Below are 25810 nucleotides of genomic sequence, written 5' to 3' on the forward strand. Positions count from 1 at the left end.
AGTCTACACTGCTTTTTAATCCAGATTATTAAAACAGAAAATCCATATTATCTGCTTTGAACTGGATTATGAGTCTACACTGCCATATAATCCAGTTCAAAGCAGAGAATCTGGATTATGTGCTTTGACAACCTGGATCATTTAGCAGTGTAGCTCCAGCGTCAGACCCCTTCTATACTGCAATATAATCTAGGTTATCAAAGCAGATAATCCAGATGATCTGCTTTGAACTGTATTATATGGCAGTGTAGACTCACAATCCATTTCAAAGCAGATGATGTGGATTATCTGTTTAGATAACCTGGATTATATGGCAGTCTAGAAGGCATCTGATGCTGGATCTACACTGCCAAATAATCCAGATGATCTGCGTTGAACTGGATTGTGAGTCTACACTGCCATATAATCCAGTTCAAAGCATATCATCTGGATTATCTGCTTAGATAACCTGCATTGTATGGCAGTATAGAAGGGGTCTGATGCTGTTTCTACCCTGCCAAATAATCCAGATTATTGAAGCAGAAAATCCACATTATCTGCTTTGAACTGGATTATGAGTCTACAGTGCTATATAAAGTGCTGGATTATCTGCTTTGATATCCTGGACCATATGGCAGTGTATATCCGGCATCACTGCCATAGGGTTGGGTAAAAGTTGTCCCCTGACATTAAGTCCAGTTATGTCTGACTCTGGGGTGTGGTGCTCATCTCCATTTCTAAGCCGAAGTGCCAGCGTTGTCCATAGACACCTCCAAGGTCATGTGGCCAGCATGACCGCATGGAGCGCCATTACCTTCCCGCCGGAGCGGTACCTATTGATCTACTCACATTTGCATGTTTTCGAACTGCTAGGTTGGCAGAAGCTGGGGCTGACAGCGGAAGCTCACGCCGCTCCCTGGAATCGAACCTGCGACCTTTTGGTCAACAAAGCTCAGCAGCTCAGGGCTTTAACCCACTGCGCCACAACCCATATAATCCAAATTAAAGCAGAAAATCGACATTACTTGCTTTGAACTAGATTAAGAGTCTACACTGCCATATAACCCAATTCAAAGCAGAGAATCTGTATTTCATTGTGTGCGCATACACCAAGCAGGGGCAAACTTTTGAACTTCAACTCCCACAATTCCGGCTGTTAGGAATTGTGGGAGTTGTAGTGCAAAACACCTGAAGGGGCGAAGTTAGCCCATGCCTGGTCTACAATATAGAATTGATGTAGTTTGGCACCACTTTGGCTCAGGGCTATGGAATGGCTATAGTTCTTTAGCTTTGTCTACTCGAATGCTGATGCTTTATCAAACTACAATTCCCATGGTTCCATAGCACTGAGCCAACGGCATTAATTGGGCAGTGTAGAAGAGGCGCCCTCTGCCTATCACCCCTTTCAACTCCCAAGAGGAAGTGGGAGACCTAGAGCGCATGCGCAGCGCTCGAGGGGCCCCTCCTTCCTCGAGGCCGCCAAAGGGGGCGTGGCCTTCCTTCTGGTATAAAAGCCTCTCTGAGGGGCGGCTTTCTTTCTTTCCGGAAGCGCTTCCAGAGTTGCCAGGAGGAGTGTGAGAGGGAGGGAGAGAGAGAGCGTTATACAGCTCGGTTGTAGGTTTTTGCTGTTTCCCCTCAGGGGAGGCTGTATTGGGGCCTAATATAGTACTAATCCTGCTTTTAGCTGAAGGATTTTTCTTTCGGAGGGAGGGAATAGGCCTGAAAAGAGTGTAATGAGAGTGGCCTTGGCGCATGCGCCTTGAGGTCCGTTTCTGTTTCTGAGCGGGGGGGGGGAGAGATTATGAGGGAGTGGGATAGGAGTACTAGATAAGGATAGGCCCTGTTCGTAAAACGAGGCACAGGACAAGAGTAACCGAAGGTAAGGAAGCGTTGCGTTCGTGGGGAAAACGGGACGAGTCCATTGTGCGCCGATAGTGGCAGTTTGGGCCTTGTTTGTGCGTTTCGTCATCACGTGGAGGGGAGTGAGCTCCGGGCGCATGCGCAGAAGGCGCGCAGAAGACCATGCTTCCATGGGACCTGCCAGTATGGCAGCCTCCCTTCCTAGTCATGGTAGAGAAATCCGCAACCTTGCTTTTTGGCATGGCTCCCATCCATTCAATTGGGGGTGAGACTCTGACTTGGGCAAGGCACAAAGTATATATAATACAATACTATATAAGTTTATTTATTTAATGTATTGTCGAAGGCTTTCATGGCTGGAATCACTAGGTTCTTGTAGGTTTTTTCGGGCTATAGGGCCATGTTCTAGAGGCATTTCTCCTGACGTTTCGCCTGCATCTATGGCAAGCATCCTCAGAGGTAGTGAGGTGGTCCTATAGCCCGAAAAATCCTACAAGAACCTTTATTTATTTATTTATTTATTATTTAAACTTATATGCCGCCACTCCTCTGGGGCTCAGAGCAGCTTACAAGAATAGCTAAAATCTAACAAAATTTAAAAACAATTTAGAAACAACACTATCAAACATTAAAAGCCTGTCGAAACAGGTATGTCTTACATGCCCTGCGGAAAGCTGGTAAGTCCCGCAAGGCACGGACTTCAGGTGGCAGAGTATTCCAGAGTGATGGTGCCACTGCTGTGAAGGCTCTGCGTCTGGTTGCTGTTAGACGCAAGGTCTGGACACTGGGGGCTTCCAATAGATCTTGGTCCTCAGAACGGAGGGATCTCTGGGGTTGGTAGGGGGTGAGGTGGTCCCTCAGATATATAATGTACTATATATAATATAGTATATATAATACAATACTTGGACTGCGAGAAGATCCAACCAGGCCATCCTCCAGGAAATAAAGCCTGACTGCTCATTGGAGGGAAGGATACTAGAGACAAAGTACAAGCTATATGGTATATATTAATAATACTTTATTTATACCCCGCTAACATCTCCCCAAGGGACTCAGTGCAGCTTACATGAGGCCAAGTCCACAGTACATCAATAGACAAAAGCAATAACAATACAATACAATTAATATAAATCACATAACAATAAACCATAGCAGTTACACACAGCTGCGTCCCCTCATGTCTCTTTGAAAACCTTGTTCATGCCCAGCGTTATTTTTTAAGTTTTTAAACCTATGGGCGGGCCAAATGTAGTAGTTTAAAATTTAAAAAATAACGCTGGGCATGAACAAGGTTTTCAAAGAGACATGAGGGGATGCAGTCAGTCTTATATAAGTGGTTAAGTGCATTTTGAGGGCATTTTGCTGAGAATTTTCCTTATTCTGGGAAGGCACACTGGAACAGCCACGTCTTCATGCTCCTCCTAAAGACTGCCAGAGTTGGGGCATATACACGGTTATTATGGTCAGTACTAGCTATGCTGGCAATAGAAAGGTAGAAGCTATAGTGACTATGAGGTATGTACTAGTGTATAAATCTGTAAGGCCCTTTTTCTCATAGCTCTGCTCCAGAAAGAATGGAGGGGAAAGACCTATCCACCAAGTGCTGAGCCAGCAGGGCTAAACCATCAGAGCTAGGCCTCTAGGGGGATTTTAAACTCCACCCCTAAAAGCACAAATGGAACAGTCCACCCAAAGAGAGGCCAAAACAAGGAAATGAACAGAGGAGGGAAAAGATCTTAGGCCAGGGGTCCTCAAACTAAGGCCAGGGGCCGGATACGGCCCTCCAAGGTCTTTTGCCAGGCTCTTGCTCAGGATTAACCTAAGTCTGAAATGACTTGAAAAGCACACAACAACAATCCTATCTCATCAGCCAAAAGCAGGCCCACACTTCCCATTGAAATACTAGTACATTTGTATTTAAAATTGTTCTTCATTTTAATTATTGTATTGTTTTGAAGTATTTTTTGCACTACAAATAAGATATGTGCAGTGTGCATAGGAATTCATTCATGCTTTTTTCAAATTATAATCCGGCCCTCCAACAGTTTGAGGGACTGTGACCTGGCCCTCTGTTTAAAAAGTTTGAGGACCTCTGTCTTAGACCAAGACATCACAATATTACAATATAATGGTATAGTACACTGTAGTAATTTTTAATACTGATATTGTACTACGCTTACAATATAGTGTGTGTGTGTGTATATATATATATATATCTTGTAAGTCAGTCGGAGTCCCCTTCGGGGTGAGAAAGGCGGCATATACATGTCGTAAATAAATAAATAAGCTTATTCATACAATAGCATGTAAAAGGAGTTCAGCGCTTGCAAACTTGCATAGGGCTATAGCTTCTAAAGGAAGTCAGTTAAAGCTATTTTTGCCTCAAATGGAGAGTGAGAAGAGAATCTTCTTCAGCAGAATAAGCATCACACGTTTAAATGCAGGAAATGAAGTTAGGTATTTGCTCTCTTTGGATGTGGCCCCTGTATGAAAGACTTCCTATACCAAGCTCAAAGGAACCATAGGTATAAGGGTATCCCAATGCAAAGCACATTGCAGAAGACCAACCTTGAAGTTACCAGCACATACACTACAATCTTCAGGTTTTCCAGATCTAGGAAGGAATAACCTCATTTGGCAGGATAACCACACGTTTAAATGTAGGAACTGAAGTTAGGTATTTCCTCTCCTCTCTTTGAACGTGGCCCCTGTTAGAAAGGTTTTCTAAACCAAATTCAGGAAAGAATTCTAAAGATCAGCATCTATTGATATTGAATATAATTCAGTTGTAATTATCAAATACTTAAATTTTGTATCCATGTATATAAACCAACATGCGCACTTTAAGGCAGATCTTGACCCGTATTTTGCAGTTGGTCACCCCGAACAGGACCACTTGTTGAAAAGAATTGTTCTGAAAAAAGACTGTTTTGTCCTGTGGTGAGACCTGCCACAGAGTTTCCTTTCTTTAGAAGTTTATCCTGAACATGAAAGCAACATTAATAGCTTATGTGAAACTTGTGCTTGAGTTCTGTCTTCCCTTCTCAACTGCTTTGGATCACTGGCAAGACCATGAATCTCTTTGAAATTAATCTCAGCAGTGATTTGGCAGTCATGTTACTAAAGATGTAAAATGCAAGATGTTTAAGAGAAAATGAATGCATACTATCTGTAATATCCTTTTGTGATTGGCATTTCCACAAGTAAATGAGTCTTAAATATCTAACAGTTGTCTGGAATGCTGTTTCCAATACTTATTAAGAGGGGAAGCTGATAAGTCTTTGGCTCTGTGTTCTTTTTTTGTTTCTATGGTAACAAATGTTACATCACATGAATACCTATATTTTCAAAAATTTTGTGTTTTTAGCTTATGGCAACAGTGATCTAAACGTGGGAAAACAAAATGGCAGTCTAGGGCAATATTCCCAGCAAATGAAAGCAGATGAGTGATAAAATTCTTGTTTCTGCAAGGAAAGTCTGCAAAGGTGATATGTCACAGACATTGGGGAATCAATGCCCTTCATATTCTATAGTTTAGAACTAGGTTGCCAAATTTAAGACTGGTCACTTCAGCACCAATGATGAGGAACATCCTGGACGACCGAGTGGGGTTGTTGTTCCGGAGATGATGTATGCTGTGCACAACATCATACTGGAGAATCCGCAAATTTCAGCTAAAGGAATAGCAGACATCATGGGGATTTTTCATGAACGTGCTTGTGTCATTATCCATGAACATTTGAACATAAAGAAGCTATCTGCAAAATGGGTCCCCAAATGTTTGACAACAGATCAGAAAAGCATACAAACTTAATGTTCTATTTTTCTATTTGCAGGGAGGATGTGCTCGCAGTTCTGAGTTTGAAGAATGGTGATGCTTATCACATAAACAAAAACTTTCCAACCTCTGAAATTGTACATGCCCTAAAGGGTTAGATCAGTCAGTTCATCAATGGAAGATATGTGAATTTTAGTGAAGATATTTTGGCTGTAAAATAAAATAATTGATTTGTTGAAACAAGTATTTTGATACCTTTACATTAATCCTTACATACGTGTGAGAGTAGTTCTCACTAATTGAATTTCCTTCATATTACTTGGATATACGAGGGTTGAATGAAAAGTAATGCCTCCACCTTCGCAACTCCTCAACAGATGACGGTACTGGTATGTGAAAGGTACTGGCTTGTTCAGTAGATGCTCCTCTACAGTTCCATTTTGACAGGAAGCCTTAGCATTGAACAGTTGTGTAGTTAAAGTGCGAAGTATGGAACCCTACGCAGACAGTCAGCCAGTGCGACTTAAGCAACGTGCAGTCATTGAATTCTTGACAGCAGAAGGTGTCGCCCCAAAGGAGATTCATCAGAGAATGCAAGCTGTTTATGGTGATTGTGTTGATGTGAGTACTGTGCGTCGTTGGGCGAGTAAGTTTAAAAATGTTGAGGTGGGAACATATGACTTGTGTGACAAAGAAAGAGTTGGACGTCCTGTGACGGCAACCACCGAGTTTCACAAGCAAAAGGTTGACAGCTTGATTCAGGATGATCGTCTTATCACTCAGAGAGAAATTTCAAGCATAATCGGCATTTCACAAGAACGTGTGCGTCACATTATTGCTTTGCTTGGCTATCGGAAGAATGGTGCACGATGGGTACGTTGAGAGAACTTTAAGATGCTGGTTGCGGAAACAGTGTCAACTTCTTCCGTAACAGCTTCAGAAAACACGTGAACAGTTCCTAATCTTTTTTTTTTTTTTTGTTGAAAAGTTCAACTTGAGTCTGTATGTATCCTTTTGCTTTCTGTCTTTCATATAAATACTGATGGAGAAATACTGCTGTGTTGTATTCCTTAAATACTTTAGTAGTATGTGTTTTATTTATAGCTTTCTCGATTAAGCTTAATGGGGTAATACTTAAGCTATGTACGAAAGCACATTTAGATGTTAAAACGTACTTGTAAAATTTTTAATTGTGTCACGTATCCGTTTCAGATGAGTGGGCAATGGTGCAATCCTACCCTATATATAGATTTTAATTTGTTTTGAAATTTAAAATGCTATTAAAATCATGAGGTTATTTTATATTGAATTTGACCCAAATGACTTGTGTGCCTTCAAGTCAATTCTAAGTTAAAGTGACTCTTTCAAGGGATTTCCTTGGCAAAGTTTCTTCAGAAGTTTGCCATTGCATTTCTCTGAGGCTTGAGAGATTGATGTGCCCAAGATCACTCAGTTGGTCTCACAACCAAGCAGCAATTTTCAACCCTAGTCCCCTGAGTCATAGTTCAACACTGGACCATTTATACTATACATGCTTCCACCACACAAATAAGACTGCAAATAGCCATATTTCCATGTAATAAGTACCTGTCAGGAAGACTCTTTTCAAAGGCTTTTAATGCCTGCCCAGCCCCCTTCCTCATGATTAATGTATAACCTTTTTACCATCTACATTACAAGGAAGGGAGGTTTGAGAAGCACAGACTTCTGTCTGTCACTGTCTGCATAGTGTTTGGTAAAGTTTGAGCTGGGAAAGGAATTCTAATCTGACTACGCCTATGTGAGAATTTGCCCTTGTTCTTCTATTTCACATGTGTAATAGTTTGAAATAAAAAGTCCCAGTTTTACTACTCATTTGTTGTGTGGTATAGCCACCTAGTGACATTGTTTCCATGTTATTTCTATCTCTGATATTAAATTTTAATTTGGAAATGTTTTATGTCTAGGACTTGTCCTCCAAAGTGTTATGTCTAGCAATTGTGATATTTTTAAAGGAAGTATCCCCAGCTACAAAGGAGCTTGCAGGCTAAATTTCAAAATAGAAACAAGAAAAGGGGCCAGCAAATACAGTAGCTGGAAAGAATAACAGCAAATTAGTTCAAAGGATCACAACATATGTAGATATTAGAATGTAAAAGGGTGACAATCACTTTTAGACCTGTGCCATGAATAAGGATTGATTGCATTTTCAGGTAGCCTATTCATTGTCCACAAGGGGGTGGTGTTGGTGCTGATATAAAGAAACACTTCATTACCTTTAAGATCCAAGTTTTCTAATCAGGTATGGTGTGAGTCCCAGATCTAGTGAACTGATTTCAGTGCAGAAAGAAATGTGTAAGCACAAGCCAGGTGCAGTTTACACTATGTTTCTGAAATTGGTTCTATCATAAAAACATGGGAGGGAAATTAAACTTTGTTTTTGAGGGAGGTACACCCTGCAGCACATTTTGCTACAGTTTTTCAATGAATATTCCCTAGAGTCTCAACCAATTCAACATAGTTTGCAGTAGCCACAAGAGTTTCTGAACTATAACCACGACTTTCAAAGTAAGTACTGCACAATTAAACAGAAAATACACTTTCAAACTGGGAACAGAATTTTTTTCAGATTCTGTGCCATACTGTTACTTTATGTTGGTATCATTCAGGGACTTGTCTGGAAAAGTATGGAGAAGATCTGGTGTGAGTAACACGTAAATTTGAATGCTAATAGTGTGATCATCTGGTTAAATACATCAAGAGAGCAGAAAAGGAATTAAGTAACATTTTATTGGACAAGTTTACATTGTATGGCTCTGCTGACAAAAATGATGTTGCACAGAAAGACATTTAACAAATAGAAAGATGAAGTGCCTGGGTGTACTTTTGCTAGTAAGCTCCATTCATCGTAAAATGGATTGCATCAAATGAAGTCAGTTGAAGCTGAAACATAATTTTGAGTTTATAAACCTTTTAAATGCAGCTTGAGGATCCCTTATCCGAAATGCTTGGTACCAGAAGTTTTCTATAATTTTGATGTTTTGGATTTTGAATGCTTGTATATAAATATTTTGGAGATGGAACCCATCTAGCCACAAAATTTATTACATGCTTCATTATAGCTTATACACATAACCTAATTGTAATTTTTATAAATAATATTGGGGGTTTTGTGCAAGATATATATTTGTGTGTGTATTGAACTGACAAAGAGGTGTCACTATCACAGCACCCATGTGGTCAGTGTTGAGTTCTGAGTATTTCGGAATTCCAGATAAAGGATACTCAACTACATTATATATTTAAAGTGCTATGTTCGCCAATACAGTATGGTTTGCAAAGCACTTGGATAGACTGTTTTCATAATGCCAGCTTTAAGAAGAACACTAGCCCGTTATCTGGGTGGCTATTCTATTAGACATTAAAGGAAAAACTTCTGAAACCTGAGCTAAGCAAGCTTAAAAGGGCAGAGTATGTAACAACACTTTAATGTTTCTAAAATTGGGCATAGCACTTAAGTACATTGACAATACTTTTATTGTTGCACAAGAATTCATTATCAAAAGCAATTTTATACAGTTCAAGTGATTCTGAGGTACTGGATAACCAATGCAACAACCAAACGTCATACATAAGGAAATGCTAAAAACAGTATCGGCATCACACACATACATGCATCCACAGGCTAACAAACTGGAATTTATTCAGTAGAAAGTAGACCTCATTACTACATTTTAAAAGTATGTTGTAGAACTAGAACCTCTCCTTCCATCTGACAAAACTATCACAATATTGCCTACATACAATTCATATATTATGTGTATTTTCCTGTTCTACAGTTTCAAGGAAACTACCCAGATAAGTGTCAATTATTTGATTAGCTGTTGGCATTTATAACCCATCTAAAGACCAATCTCTTCTGGCAGGCCTATCCTGCCAGTTTTAAGCATGAGTTTAAAACTCATGTCCTATAGAAATACATTTTAATATGTGTCTAGAAATTTTGCAATGTTTGTGTGTTTTGACTGCTGTGACCCACCTTGAGCCACAAGGAGAGGTGGGTAAGAAATTAAATTATTGAAGGTTGACCGTGGTCGACTATGAAACAGGTACAGTGAATAGTACCTGTTGCCCTCATGAACACTGAATATTATGAAAGAATTATCACATACAAAGAATAAACGATTACTTCAGAATTAATTGTTCTCAACAGTGCAGTAAAACCAAGAGGGTTTCATTTGTCTGCATAGATAAAACATTGTTTACAAGTTAGTGAAAACCTCCTTATGGCTATCTTTATCCAGACACATTAAACTGATTTGTGCAGCTATTTAATCTGCTGCTTGTACGGAGGGGGAGGGGGGGAACGGGAGACATTGAAGGTGTATGGTAGTCTTTCCTGTTACTTGTCCAACAGTTCAAAACTTTTAAAACAAGTAATCTTAGTATCTTGATCTGACATACAGAGGGAAAATATTGTTAGAAACAGTAGGTGCAATATGGTCATAGTTTGGTTATGCTTCTTATCCAGGGTACAAAAGAGGAGACTTTGGTATAGACGCCTGGAGAGTCCTTGACTCCACAGCCGTAACCCCAAGAGGTTACCCCATACACAGCCCAACTTTCTCCTGAACGTTCACACATCAGTGGTCCACCACTGTCTCCCTGGCAGCTGTCCACACGTTTCTGCTCCTGGAGATTTCCAGCACAGAGCATCCTTCCTGTGAACTTTGTCTGGTAGCGTTCTTCACAAATTCTCTTAGGAAGCAGGGGGACAGCAGCTTGCTGTAATGTTCTGGAGTAGGCTTTTCCTGAAGAAAGGGGAGGGGATGACAGTTAACATAACTGGAGAGACAAAATTATAGCAAAATGCATGAAGTTTCACCAATAGATGTTATTCGGAGAGTGAGAGTATGCATTAATAATGTAGTATAAAGGGGCCATCTTTGATTCTGCTTTCAGCAGCTGACTACCTACTTCAAGATTATATTAGTAAAAGGAAAAAATATAGTGGGCCAAACCGGAAAGTCCTGGGAGGCAAAATGAAAGGGTCTCATTTCCAGAATAAAGGGAAAGATGGTAGTAAACTGTTCCCGGGCAGGGGGGGAAGAGAGGAGGAGGGGAAAAATGTACAATGGGATACAGGATGATGAAGAATAAAAAAGAATACTTTTGAGGACCTTAGATTGTTAAGTATAAGATGGTAACCGGGGGAAATGATTAAACGCTCAAACATACTGAGGAATAAATATTCAATAGTATTCCTGTACCTTTGTATTAAGGAATGGCAAGTCAAGCGTAGAGGTTCTCAGGAGGAAATGGGCAGATGGTGGAATTGGGGGGAAATACTTGTATTTTGATTGTTGAATTTTGAAGATTTTTTTTCATGCCAGGAGCAACTTGAGAAACTGCAAGTCACTTCTGGTGTGAGAAAATTGGCTATCTGCAAGGACACTGATGTTTTACTATCCTTGTGGGAGGCTTCTCTCATCCACACTCTCCCTGGATTCGATGAACAGTATTGGGATGGTCTGTCTGAGCAGAACTAGTGGCATAAATTGGGATGAACAAGATTACATGTTTTCTCTCAAGAAATTACGATATACAAGTAAAAGAAAAATGAACACTTAGTAAATAGTATATGGCACTGTTCATCCAGAATTGATATAATAGTTGCTGGATACATGTACAGTGAAGGATCATTTTATATATTAAGGAATCTTACAATAAGAGGTATGTATCACACACATGTGATAAAGTACAGACAGAAGTATGTCAGAAAGAACTGGCAGTTTTATGTATGCCTCAACCCAGTTCAGAAAAACCAATTCATGAAATTCTAGTCTACAAAGATGGAGGTTTAATTCAATAAATATACGTATGCTCAGATCATAGGAATTTGTAATGACTGTTTTGCAGAAAATTACTGAACCAATTCCTAATTTTGTAGTCTACTAAAAGAGCTAGTGTAGTGTAGTGGTTTAAGACTGTAACACTGAAGACCAGGGTTCAAATTTGGGTTTGCTATGAAACCTACTAGATAACCTTGGGCAAGTCAAACAGCCCTAACAATAAAGTTTCCTTCCCTGCAATTCAGTAGAGTGGCGCTATTAAAATTTGATGCAAATGTGAGCTCCACAATTAAGAACTAGTTTCAAACCAAAGGCAGACAACAGTCCTGCCATATTAATGTGAAATTGGACAGATCAACAATCTGTGAAACAATGACAGATCACTGACTAAGAAACTTCACTTCCATTGAAGTCAATAAGTATGCTTTTCTATCATGGCTGTTCAGCAAAACACAAAACTCCTGCCAGACAAGTTCAAAGTTAACAATTAAATTGAATATAAACATTTAAAAAGTGAAATTTTCAATAATTCTCTTACTGAATTTACAACATGTTAAGAACTCATTTGAACTAGAACAGACACATAAACATTTAGAAACTGCCAAGTATTTGCTTTGATCTAAAATGCAAAGCTAAGCAGAAATGCTACAGTAACCTATTGTGTGTGTAGTATTACATTTTGTTCCTTCCTTACTGAAGAGACATCTGTTCATACAATAATACATTAATGAATTCAAGAAAAGATCAAACACTGGCCAGTTTTTTGCCAACTTTAATTAAAGAATAAGAAAAAAAAGCATTGAGTCTGTGAAATCATGACCTACGAGTATGTGTGTCTGTGTCTGTCTGTCTGTCTTGCTTGAATGCTGCAAAAACATCTCCACCCTAGGTAGTTAAGCTGAAGTAATAGGACAGCAATAGCAGCAAGAAATGAAACCAAAATGCAGTCTTTTTCTAAGCTAGAAAATGTTTTTATTGCCATTAGATTGTAGAACAGTAGTATGTTTCATTCTAGCTTTTGGAAAGCAACCAGTGGGGATGGCAACATGTAACATCACAGAGAACAAAAGAAAAGTGCAACAACTAGTGGAGGAAAAAATAGGGGAAATGAAGTAAAACCTCTTAAATTAAAAGCATTAGAAAATGGTGCTCGCACTGTTTTGTAAAATTTCATTTCTGGGGCATTATGTACATTGTAACAAAGTAGTACAAGAAGGAAATGAAAAAAATACAAAATTGTAAGACTAAAAGAGCTGGAATCTTGACTTTTGTGAGTAGAATTCTGGTCGCAGAACAAAGCTGTCCAATCTTTTTAGCTCTACAAAGCTGCAGTCCCTGAATCTTATCCTGAAGGTTGGGATCATCTTGAATGTGAAGGAAGAGCAACTTGGCAAACACACCGACATAAACTACTTTCATGAGCACAAATGTCTTCAAGCAGCTTATTTAAACCAATGAGCACCGACTTTACATGTTAAAAAGCACTTCCAGGAGAAGTGGAGCAGTTGACCATCTCCCTAGTAAGATGTGAGCTGTATCTAGAAAACTGTAAATACAGGCACTCCCTGAGTTACAAACATCTGACTTACAAAAGACTTATAGTTACAAATGGGGGTGAGACAACATGGTAAGAGAAATCTACCCCTTGGAAGGGAAATTCACTCCTGAAAGAGTTATCATGGAGAAAAGGTGTCTCCACTGAAGCTTCCTCATAAATCATTTTTTTCACAAACCAAATTTTTCAAAATCTAGTTATCACAGGAACAGAAAATGCAGTGACATATTTTGAATAGGGCCACAGACAGAAAAACAAACACCACAGGCATGTTAACCCTTCCCTATGTAATATAGCAAAAGAAAAGTATAATGTACTAAGGGAAGCAAGAAGGAAAATGTTACAAAAATGGTACAGAACTCCTGCACAACTTTCACGCTTTGTACCAGAGGTAAAGGATAGGTGTTGACATGGCTGTAAACAAAGAGGGCTGTTTAATCATATGATATGGGAATGTGATCAAGTGCAAGAATACTGGAAAATGATTGAAGGGGAAATCAATACAATGTTTACAAATAGTAATGGTTAATAAAAATGTACTACATGCACGGATAACAAGAGGGAAGAATATACAAAAGGAAAAAATGGTTGACAAATTAATAGCGTGTGCACAAATTGTATTAGTGAGGCGTTGGAAGGATAAAACAAAATGGACACTGACTAATTGGTATAACTATATAGTTAATATGTTAAATGTGGAAATAACAAATTGTAAATGGAATAACATAGATAAAATTGAAAAGGTCACAATAAGTAAGAGGATGTGGGAACCAGTTAGGAATTATTTAGAAAATGTGTTAAGATGTGGAGTAGAAAAATTAAGACTGAGACTGATATTTCAAATGTAACTTCTGTAGTTTGATGTATAAATTGTATATACAAGGAGGGGAGGGTGGGAGTGGGAAAAAACCCCTTTTTTAAAAAAAAAAAACCCTTCCCTATGCTACCCAAAGCTAGAAAATACATATTTTTGGTTTGAGTTACACTTTAAAAATGTACCCATTCCAACTTGCATACAAACTCAACAAGAAACCTAATTTGTGGACTGCTGTACCTTGAAGCCTAAAAAATGTTGGTCAAGCTCCTACATTATCTATTTAGTTATGAATATGTAACACTTCCTGCCCTGACCAACAAAACCTGCCTTAACAGTCAGCAATAGAGGTTTGTTCAGGAGATCACAACACAGTAGAATGGTGTTTCCAGCCTCCTTCATCTTCATGTAAGATGGTGACAGAAGCAGATCTTTTGTAGGAATGTTTCATGGCTCCACCTCTAACAAGCCAAATGGAGCATGCTGGTTAGAGGTGACCGGAAACATTCTGCTAAATCCTTATCACCAGCAAGAAGAACAGACCTCCATCACTCAGTGTGGCTACTGACTTTTAAGGTAAATTGAGGAGCTATTTATAATTGTTGCAATATTACCATGACCGAATTTGGAGCAGTCGTGGATCTGTAACTCTAGACTATGAATGTAGAACTGCAATACAAGATGGCACCATATTCCATAAAAATGCTCTTACCTGTGTCACCCCAACCAGTGATGTAGCAATTTGGTGCAGTTTTCTGTGGCCTCTCACGTCTGAGAGGCAAGCAGGCTGGTAAAACATGAGTGCTAAAACGAGCACACTGCTCTTCAGGCCCTTCCAAACGTACTAGTGCAATGTCATAATCACTGCTCTCAGGCCTATATTCTTTATGCTGCACAATCTCTTGTACTCCAATTTCTTCCTCATACTCCTCAGGTACCAATGTGTGGTAGTCCCCAACACGTATCACATAGTTCTTAGTGTTATTGCCATACCTAAAAGGAAGAAAAATAATAATCACAATAATATTTTATTTATTGATAGCATAGATGAAAATACTGCAATGGGAAACTTTGATATCTAAGTAGGTACATGGTGTGCACATTAGAAATCTTCTAGCCATGTCTTCACTGGAAGGTTAAGATTTTAGTTTCAACAAAACATAAGAGCATTTGGGGACAGTATTAGGTACATGTTGGGCAATGGGTTGCCCTTTGTTTGCAATCTGTGGACTTGGCTTTCTCAGACACATATCCTGGGAAAATTTCATTAACAACTCAAACTTTACTTCTTTGTTTCTAAAACAGGAATGTCTACAAATTAGTGGTGGCTTAAACTATGGTAAACACAGACAACTAGTCAAATACAAACCAATTCATTTAATCTGATAGTTTGTTTTTACTGCAGGAACATAATTTTATAGTAGCAAAAAACCTTACCCAAGACAATCAGTGCATTGTTTTCAGTACTCTATAGTTAGCATGTTAAGGGTGTGCTGGAGCACAGGGGGCAAAGTAGTGGGAAGGAGGAATAGAAAAGATTACCCCTTTTCCAACATCAACACTTGCAACATCAACCTTGTTTTTCCTTAGTGTCTAGAACCTTAAAGAGAAAAATGTGTAGCTGACTTTAAATAAAAAAGATGGACAGCATAAAACAATTAGTTTATTGTACTGAGGACTTGTCTTCCAAAAGTATGCATTTTAATAGGACCAAAAAGAAAGCAGATAGACACATGATGTTTCTAATCAGGTTTTTCAATTAACATTTACTTTTAGAACACATTTAATGTCTTTCATCTTTCCAGAGACTTATCAAAGGTATCTATTTTCTTTGAACAACCTATAGAATTTTTCTAGTTGCTCTCTGAAATCAGTCAACCATTAATTTTCAACCCAGAAGATTAATTACCTGTATGGGGGTAGGGAAGGGTACCCATGCAATTTTCAGTAAAGAGGAAGAATTCAAAAATAATACACAAATGTTATAGAGTTGTGGCATCCCAGAATGTGGGTTCCACATAGCCAACTGAATGCCCTAATACACTAGAATTCAATAATATTTCCTTTCCCATGATGTAGCAAAACTAAGGTGCTGTCTCTTTATGGTACATATGAAAAAGTCTCAAGCATTTAAAACAAGGAAAAAAGAAATGGCACCATTTTTATTTTGCAGTGAAATTGAAATGGCTTGGTCAAGGAAACTGAACAGTAAAGGCTGTAGGGCATTTTATGTTCTCCATTTACTCCGAGGCAGACTATTTCCAGAGCAGATGTAATGCCTGGAATGTATAAAGGATTCTGACACAGGAACGGATTAGATTCCCAGCCAAATATTTCTTCCGCAGTGTCATCCCTTCAGAGCTTGATATGATACAAGTTTAGTAATTTGGGTGATGTGACAGATCCCTCAGCCAATTTTTGTTGTTTTCATCAATGAAGGTGAGAATATGTAAATAAAAATAAACTCTTACAAATCTCTATTTTTAGAACCCAGAAAATGCTTTTCCAAAGTGAAATACAACATGTTCTTTTCCACACATCTTAAATATAAGCACCACTTTGCAAATGCATACATGCAGATAGATGTGTGATAAAACATGTTCTGCAGCTAAACATATTGTCCAATTTCAAATTCTACAATGATATACAAATTTCTGGCTAAACTCTGCACGGGATTCTAAAATGATGTTGCATCTAGCTCTATCAATAAAGGAAGTTTTCAGAAGAGATGTACAGTTGTTGCTGTTGTTATTCCACTGTCTGATATGCAAATCTTGATATTACAAGTATTTTTGCTATGAATATTTAAGTTGCAGATCTCGTTGCTTTTAATAACTCTTGGTCCCTAGTCCATCCTATGAAAGAACTGTCACTCTCTGTGTTAAAAGTTTCAAAAATATTAGTTGTTTACTTAGATTTATCATGCATCAGGATTGTCTCCTCTGTGTGTGTGTGTGTCTTCAAATTGCCTTCAGCTTCTAGTGATCCCATGAATTTCATAGGGTTAACTTAGGCAAGAAATACCCAGAGGTGGTTTTACCAGTTCCTTCCTCTGAAATATAGCCTACAGTATCGGGTATTAATTGATGGTCTCCAATAAAAGTACTAACCAGGCTGGGTGTATTTAACTGGGGTATTTACAGTATTTAGGCTACTCTTAATCATTAATGGGACTTCCTTGTTCTCACTAACCTGAACTTTTCAGCACTACTTGAAAACAAAGTCAGAAAGAGGTCACTGATAGACCAGTCAAATAAATACATGAGATGCCTCATCATGTTCTGCAGGAGGTTTCACTGCAGCAGTTTCCATATCATAGAATGTGATATGTTTATTTCTCTTTTCTGTTTCTGAGCCCTGTCCACTTTCTTTCCCTAGACTCAGTTCTGTTTATCTAGAAGTTGATGCTGACATCTGCAACAACTTCCTTTCTTGTTCAAATCCAATTTAGATATAATCTTGAAAAGCCTCTCGGTTCTGTGATTCTGTTTATTTGCATGTTTAGTAGATCATATAAAGTTTAAAATCCAAGTCCTATTCAACTAAACATGGAGCTGTCCAATTGTCCCATCACCCCCCAAGGGGTATATTGTTGTTGGTTGTGTGCCTTCAAGTCTTTTCCATCCTGTCATGACCTTGAGGAAAACCTCTCACTTGGTTTTCTGGGACTGAGGTGTGTGACTTGACTACAGTCACCCAGTGGGCCGAACAAGGAATCATGATATAGTCTACATAGTCATGTCCAGCACACTAACCATCACGGTACACTGAGTATATACTATGATATGCTGGAAAATGCTGGTACTAATGGGTATTGTCCTCAGGAAACAAGCAATAGCTACAATCCAGAACAGAGCTGAGAGCATTTAAGTTTATTTAAATCAGAAATGTTAATGTGGCTGCAAAAATAAAAATATTTAATGTAACACATACTTCTTAAGCATCTTCTTTTTAATGAAAGTAAATGTATCTGAAACTATTCTAAATACATTTTAATTATCTAAATTAATATTTGTTTAGTGTAGGGGTAATTAAGCAAGTAGAAAATATTCCTGTTTTCTACATCAGGTAGTATGTGAACTTAAAACTATACTTAAATACATTATCAGCCAATTCCACCAGCCAATTAAGATGGAATAATATAATTGGGGCCAGTGTACTGTTGTTAACTGAACAGATCTTTTAGCAAAATTAAACTGAACAGAACTGAATTAAATTGAATAGATTATGAGTTAATGTTTCATAATACTTGAATATACGCCAAGGTTTTGCATGTGGAAGGTATGATTTGCATATTACAATTAGGTAGGGTAGGCCTCAGGAAACTCAAAAGTCCACTAGCTAAGGAAAGATGCAGAAAGTAGACTCAGGAGGCAAATAATTATCTAAGGTTTCTCCGTGACCACGTACTTCCTGTATATACTGGGCAACTGCAAAAGAGAAAAGGGGTAATTTGTCATCACCAGAACTGATATCATAGGTTTAGTTTCAGCTGTTTTTCAGTTGTTTGTTTATTGAGAATTGTGTGTTTAATTGTTGAGGGAGGACTGTGTGGATGAGAAATACATTTGGTGCTATTTTTGCGTTTCTTTTGGCCATTACTAGCCAGAAAAAAATGAAAACTTGAAAAAAAATTGAGGAGGATCTGAGGCAAAACAAGCTTCTGTAGAACCACCTGTGTCCCACAAATCACCATTTCCCCATCTCTACTCTAGATAAAGCATATATAGTGATATAAAAATCACTACCGTACAATATATGCTAATGTGTATTAATAAATCCTGTGGGCTTGGTTGTTTAAAAACCACCACCCTTTTTTTCTTTCTCTCTCTTTCTTTTCCCTTTTCTCCTTTCCTCTTCCTTTTCTTCTTTCTTTCCCTTTCTGTCCTTTCTGTCCACTTCTCTCTTTTCTATCTCCTTCTCCATCTGGGTAGTGGTAGCCTCCTAATTTTCACTGTATACTCACTATGCATCTTATTTAATTTTAATTAATCAAATTTTAAAATACTCTGTTTGTGTACCCCTATTCTATCCCTTAATAAAATATTAACTGACAAAAAAAAAAAAAACAAACAACCAGAAGAATTCCACTAGACTTCCTTGTGCTGATTTCTTTTTAAAACTAATGTAAAATAATAAACCATACTTTGCTCATCTATAAGCCAATGTATTGGTTAATTGTTTCATTTTCTACAATAATATACTAATCTGAGGCACCATTCCATGCAATTGATGAAGCTAGTGCAGTCTATACAAAAATATGCCAAATAATTTTTGTTTGTTTTTAAGGTTCTCTGTTGTCTTTTTCTATACTAATGTAGCATCCCAACCCGTATAGCCACTGGTGAATCCAGGACAGTGAGCTGGCAGAGAATTAACTCAGAATTGTACTAAAACACTTCTGCTCTGAACCTGGGTACTTCATTGCCTCACAGCAGCACTTTTCAATTTGTCATACAACAGTACCTCTTAAAACAGTGTGATGCAGTGAGGACCCAGCAGCTGCTGATAAGAGTGGCACCACACAGCAATCTTCCATCACCATGGGATGATTTCAGGCGCAGAGCAACCTGCCAGGGCCATCCCCCTCTAGAAAGAAAACAGAAACAATCCACCTTATTTATGAGTTACTAAAAGTTTTTGCTAACTCCTTATTCAGCCTACCAGTGTTTCTGAAATGATATTAAAATTCTTTTCAAATCCATTCCAGTCTGGTTTGAAAAAACAAAGACCACACCATTCATATAGTTTGGCTTATCACCAGGAAATCAATACTGACAGACCCATCCTCCCTTGATGCAACAAGTGGTGCTACAGAGAAAGCCCTATCTTGTGTAGTCATCAAATAAGCTTCTCAAGGTGATGAGATACATTAGGATCCCTGCTGAAGCTCCAACTTCCATTCAAGCTTCTACAATAGTAGGAGGTGGTTTCAAATAGTCTGGCCCTAAGCAGATTCAGCCTTTATAGGTCAAAACCAACTCCTTGAATTACTGGAAGCCATTGCAGTTGGTTCAAGACAACAGTCTGGCCACTGGATTTTGCAGAAAATCAACCTCCCAAATACATTTCAAATGCAGCTCTAAATTCATTAGAGTAGTCTAACTGATAGGTAATTATCACTGCAACCAAATCTTCCTTCGCTAGGAATGTGTGTCATTACTGTTAAACATGAAGATAGACAAAGACACTCTTGGTTTCTCCAACCCTCTTGCTTTGCTAGGTCCAAACAAACTTCTAAGCCTGGTCTTTCAGAGGGAGTACAATCCCATTTATAACAGCTTGTAATCACAGTCCTTATCATGTCATGTCTAAACCTAGCTGTAATTTTTTCACTATACCCAATCATCCACTATATCCAGAGAGCAGCCCAGGATTTTTAATGCCTCCATGATGACAGCTGAGAAAGACAAGCTGAAGTGGCTACAACAAACATGTAAATATGACCTGACTCCAAATAACCCCTTTCCCAGTGGCTTCATGCAAATACTGAAAAGCACAGTGCCAAAGAAACTCATCCTATTTCAGGATACAGAAAACTAGAGGTTTGTTTCAAAAACCTCCATACAGTACTTTCAGTCAAATCTTAGATAAGCCAAAAGGGAGTCGTGTATGTGCATGGTAACAATTTGGTAGGAAGTGGCACTATTAACATAATAAAGATGGGTAACCTCCGTTCACTTTCTCCTACACAGAGCACACTGAACAGGGAGTACAAAGACTGTCTAGATTTCACTTTTATAAGAGTTATTAAATTATTACTGCTTGACAAATCCTGTGCCAGGGATCATGTAAAACAAAACAAAAACCTTTGCATTTTATGACATACACAGACTGTCTTCCTATTCTCGTCACAGAAATACTATTTGGAGAACAGGTTCAGAGATATTAATAACCTACCTAAAACCATGTAGTGTCTTAAAACAGGTAAATACATTTGAATTCACGTGTCAGCATGGAAAATCAAATGTCTAACATGCTCATTTGTTACATTTGAAGTGTCATCCAATCACATGGTGAGGCCAAAGTTTGAATCAAAGGCAACAGATTTTCTCTATGCGCATTTACCGTAAAGAATTTTTTCCTCCAATGATCCGTTTCTGGCGACGATGCAATAATCTCAAACCACACACTGAAGCAAGAGAGTCTAAGAAGGAACAGGATAATAGAAGATTAAGTCTTCCATAAGGAGAACAGGGTTCTGTTGTTTTTGTATAATCACTAGTGCAGGCCTACCACTACTTTTTGCAAAAATAAATGAAAGATAAGACTTTCTCTGTAATATAGACATCTTTCATTATATTTCCCCCTCTTTCCACCAAACTTACACATATTCTGTTTTATGCCAACTTCACCTTTATTACTGTTGCCAGGTGCCTTCTTGCTAAGATAGTCACAGATCACTCCAGCATCTTCACTGTGTCGGCAATTGTGTCTGCCAATATCCTGCTTAATGCAATCAGCTAAGGATCTCTCACTTCCCGTACATTTCACATTGTCCACATGTATGGGGCCTTTCCCTTCTCCAAAGTATGCCATAGTCCTTGCTCGTGATGGACCTCTAGAAACAACATTAAAAGTCATCCTTTAATAAAGACATCATTAAAAACAAAAAAAGTGGGAAGTTAAACATAAGAGCTAATTTTAATATATCTTTCTTATACAGCAGTAAATATATTACTAATTATTCAAAGAATATATAAAATGTATTACCTTGAGTATAGAATTGCTACCAACATTTATCTAACAATTTTTTTGATTCAGCAGTCAAGATGGGGAGATAATAGATTTAAATATTATATAATGTGACTGTGAGTATGCAATCTATTCAACGAAGATATTTGGTTACTTCAGAATATAATATATGTAAAATAATGTAGCATTGCAGTATTTATTTATTATTGCTTATGTGTTGTAGTTTTGTTTGCACTATTTCCTCCTGTTTTTTCAAGTCTGTTTAAAATATAGATCTCAAGACTAATTCCCCAAATTCCACCTGAAAAGCAATGGTTTGGATCTAATTCTGTTATACCTCTCTTGGAAGGCACTTTGATTCAGCCAAATAAATGCAAAGGTAGACAATACATTTTTCACTGCTTCCCATTTCTTTCTGCTGCTATCTGCAAGTCAACATTCTCCAAAGCATAGAGAAACCCCCTTACATTGTATGAGAAGTTACAGACTGCCCCAGGAAGAGGTAAATGGAGGCCCAGTAGTTAGAGAAAGCAGGAGTGGAAGCATTGCATATTAACAAGTACATTCTTGATGCAAAACATGGCCACAGCTTAATTATGGCCTTGGCATAGTAAGCTGCAGATCTAGATACTGTAAGACTCACTTGCCGTCTGGTGAATCTTCTCTCCTGAGCCTACCTGCTGTGAAACTGAAATGTCAAAATGGTTGTAAGACACTGTGTGTGTCTCAATGACACATGGGAGTAAAGCAAGTTGAACAGTCCCTACACTGGATTTGCACTTGACTTGTTTCATTAGCAAGCTTTTTAAGAGGACCCCAGAGAGGACAGATGGGAACACAAGCTGATCCCTCCAGAACAATCCAAGCCAGTGCAAAAACACTTTAAAAATATTAACATGAATTGTTGAGCAGAAGCAATAAAGAAAATGCATGGACTCATGCAAATGAGTCCATGTAAATGACAGCAAATGTAACAGATACCTTGTAACAAAGTATTCAAGGAAGGAGAGGAAAAGCCATAGCCAACTGAGTGTGGCTACTCACACATAAAGCAGTTATATAAACTGAACCATGGAGAATGGATTGTGTAGCATCTGGTCTGTCTAGGAAGTCCCCAAGCTTGGTGCTTTGGCTCTTATTTGGCCAAGCGGCAAGCCAGAACCTATATGATACTTGCTGAACAGGCAGAGGAGATGGCAGATGCTTGAGCAGGTTGATGACTACCATCCCTAAGCTCTGTCCCACCAACACCACATGTAAGAACCCAAGTAAATCTAGAATATGCCTTTGTGAAAACAGTTTCCCTTCTCCTTTTGTTCAAAATGAATAGACGCACAAAGTTGTATACAACTCAAACTTGTGCTTTCTAACAGCACATTATAAGATAAAGAGGCAATCAAGTGTTAAGTGGTGGAAGTGAACAGGAGCAATCTACTGTGTGCCTCCCTCACACCTGATCACTATCTTGTGGAAAGAGGAGAGATAATTAAGTCCAAAAGGCACGTTGGGTTTAGTTGTGTCATGAAATTTACCTGCATACTGCAGTGGCATAGTAGAGGTAATGAGGAGATTGCATATATGCTGCCCCAAAGTGAATACAGATGCATCTTGTAGGGGACAGATTGGTAATAGGCATTACTCTAGAATCCAAAGCTGTCTAGGCCAGAAGGGAACTATTTTTGTGATCAATGAAGTTGAATAACAGCAATTGTTCCTGTGACACACTGTTTGTAGAAAATTGTCTACATGAGCAGCACACTGTCAGCATACAAAAAGAAACAATTCACGGTACCACACTATTTATTTATTTATTTATTTATTGTCTATCTTATCAGCATCACATAGCCTTGCATAATAATGTATACTGGGATCTGCAAGCTGTATTTTTCTCCATAATCCTTCCATAAAATCAGCATCTGTGCAAGTTAAAAATAATTTATATCATAGCGTGACTCGTCCAGAAAGCTAAACTGGTTCAGACAGGGAGAGATTATTATCCTTTTTCCTTTCCCCCAGAAAACACAACCTACAAATATGTCACTCTCTAATAAATCATATTGATGATAAGAAAATACATGATTCAGAATCATTAAAATCATAAGGAACATATAGATCTTCAAATACCCCTTCATAATTTTGAAATGTTATCAAAGCAAATTAGGGGGTAATCTTATATTTGTATGCCATGGCAGGTTTAATTCATATGATTAAATTATCTTTTGTGTAAAAATAGCCAGCTACATGCAAAAAGCCTGTCAGAAAGAAAGATGGCAACAATTTTCCTTGATAATTACTTTTTTCTATATGTAGGAATTAAAAGAGAAACTTTTGTCAGTGTTTGCCCTTAAATGCCATCTGAAAACATATTAAACATCAAATTACATTATGATTTTACAAATTAAGCACCAAAACGTCATGTTTTACAGCCAGTTAACAGAAAAAGCAGTTCAATATACAGTAACATTATGTAGTAATTACTGTATTTATGAATTTAACACCAAAACATCACAATGGATTGAAACAGCTGTGGATCCGGGCGAGAGGCAGACTGCACTGGATAATACAGAACATTGGATGAGCAAAGGTTGGATAAGAGAGACTCTACTGTAGTTGTAAAAGAAAAGTGTGTGGCATCATCATAGAGACATATTAGTTTGATTTATTTACTAGGAGAATACAAATTTCCCTAGAAGCAATTATAAAATAAATTTATTGTGCATTTGTTAATATTTTTAAAGTTTCAACCTGTCTTATCAACACAAGCTGGTATCATTTGCTAACATTATCAGGCAATGATGTTTTCCAATCCCCTCAGACAAAACGAATTACCCCAGGATGGATAATATTATTCAATTACTACATTCTCATTGCTTAACTCTCAGCCAGGGATCATAGCAATTTGAGTTTGGGGAACTAGAGGATTTTAAAATGCTTTTGCTGTCTTTGCCAATATTGGATTGGCTATAAGCCATAGTATAAAGCATTTATTATACAGGAAGCCAGTCTGCAAGTGTAGTGTCCTCTTAGGATGTCCAAATTCTCGAAGTGGGTAAAACATACAGTTCAATGGATAATTGCCAATTTCTGCATCAAAATGTGGAATACAGATGTCCCACTTAATGTTTGCGAGGCTGGAAATGGCAGGCTTTGCTTTAGCTTGCTGATTTTTGCAAATTACTAGGCAATCGTTTTTTGGGGGGAGTAGTTAATATTGGAGAAGGAAATCTTGTTCTTTATTAAGTAAGTAACGGCTTTGTTTCAGTTTCTTAATTTATACAAATAATAGTGTTATCTCGTTTAGCGCTGTATGTAACTAAGAACAGGAATCATCTTTACTGATTTAGGAGGCAAGATGTCCATATAAAAGATTTGTTCAGGTAAAAAAAAACATGTCACTCTCAGGGCACCACTAAACTGAAGCTTCTCTTTAGAGAAAAACAGGATATTACTGAATTAATGAAACACAGTGTCTTTAGATTAAGATGGAGATATATAAGTCCATTGGGGGGGGGGGGGGGGGTTGAAAAAATATTTTAAAATATTTAATTTTTTTGTAAGTGGTGGCTGTGGCTGATCGTTAATGAAGATCCTAAACAAAGTCTGTGCAAGAATGCTGCCTTGAGGTAATTATTTTCCCACCTCCATATACTTTTCCTGCCTTGACACTCCGTGTATAAGCTGTGGTTTTCTATGAGGGTCTGGATAGTTTTTGTAAAATCATAGTCCCAGGTAATATGGTAGACTTTATGCACCAATTAATTTTTGCATTATGCATTTTTTCTATGTTGCACTGTGTCATAGGCTGCCATAAGGTCCACAAAAACTGTTCCCATAATGCAACCTTTCTCATACCTTTCCTTGGTATACTCAGTCTGTCCAATGAAAAATTATTGAACAATGTGCAGAAAGCCTTGTTTATTTGAAAACACAGTATGTGAAGATTTACATATCTGGCTATCATTCAACAACTGTTTTGTGAAAAACTACCCTTACTCATATAATAAGGCAAGCATCATGCTTCATTTAATTTCTCTTTGGCCATGCTTTTCTCCTATCATGTGTCCATACCAAGCATGCTCCTCTCCCTCCGCCTGCAAAAGCCTCACAGTACCTCAACATTTGGTGTGATTTTTCCTTTAAAAATGCCTCATAAGACATAAATGTGTTAATATTTAAGGTGCATCAGAACCTCTTGTTATATATAATACAAAGGATCCCAGAGCTTCATTGGCTATAGCAGTATTTTATGACACATTTATCTTCACATGGTAAATTACTCCAGGATGATATAACAC

At 38.0% G+C, this 25810-nt stretch overlaps 1 protein-coding gene, 1 long non-coding RNA gene and 1 other non-coding gene across 3 annotated transcripts in view; 2 read left to right on the forward strand and 1 right to left on the reverse strand.

Annotated features, from left to right (window-relative positions):
* The first annotated feature begins 1424 nt into the window (after positions 1-1424).
* LOC132776897 (uncharacterized) lies at positions 1425-6673 on the forward strand. Its single transcript, XR_009631641.2, has 2 exons — positions 1425-1858; positions 5679-6673. It is a non-coding gene; the product is annotated as an uncharacterized lncRNA (long non-coding RNA).
* Positions 1998-2132, forward strand: LOC132777404 (small nucleolar RNA SNORA24). The gene has a single exon (XR_009631686.1). It is a non-coding gene; the product is annotated as a small nucleolar RNA SNORA24 (small nucleolar RNA).
* A 1695-nt stretch (positions 6674-8368) lies between the features above and the next one.
* The window catches only part of PRSS12 (serine protease 12), a 61319-nt gene continuing 43877 nt past the window's right edge, over positions 8369-25810 (reverse strand). Inside the window, exons 9-13 of the mRNA XM_060779021.2 lie at positions 21176-21381; positions 20889-20967; positions 19287-19409; positions 14533-14813; positions 8369-10410 (exon numbers count right to left, since the gene is read on the reverse strand). Of these exons, the coding sequence (XP_060635004.2) occupies positions 10103-10410; positions 14533-14813; positions 19287-19409; positions 20889-20967; positions 21176-21381 (997 nt within the window). The 3' untranslated portion in view covers positions 8369-10102. The remainder of the gene's footprint in view (positions 10411-14532; positions 14814-19286; positions 19410-20888; positions 20968-21175; positions 21382-25810) is intronic.

This window comes from Anolis sagrei, chromosome 5 (assembly GCF_037176765.1).
Source record: "Anolis sagrei isolate rAnoSag1 chromosome 5, rAnoSag1.mat, whole genome shotgun sequence".
Taxonomy (NCBI): domain Eukaryota; kingdom Metazoa; phylum Chordata; class Lepidosauria; order Squamata; family Dactyloidae; genus Anolis; species Anolis sagrei.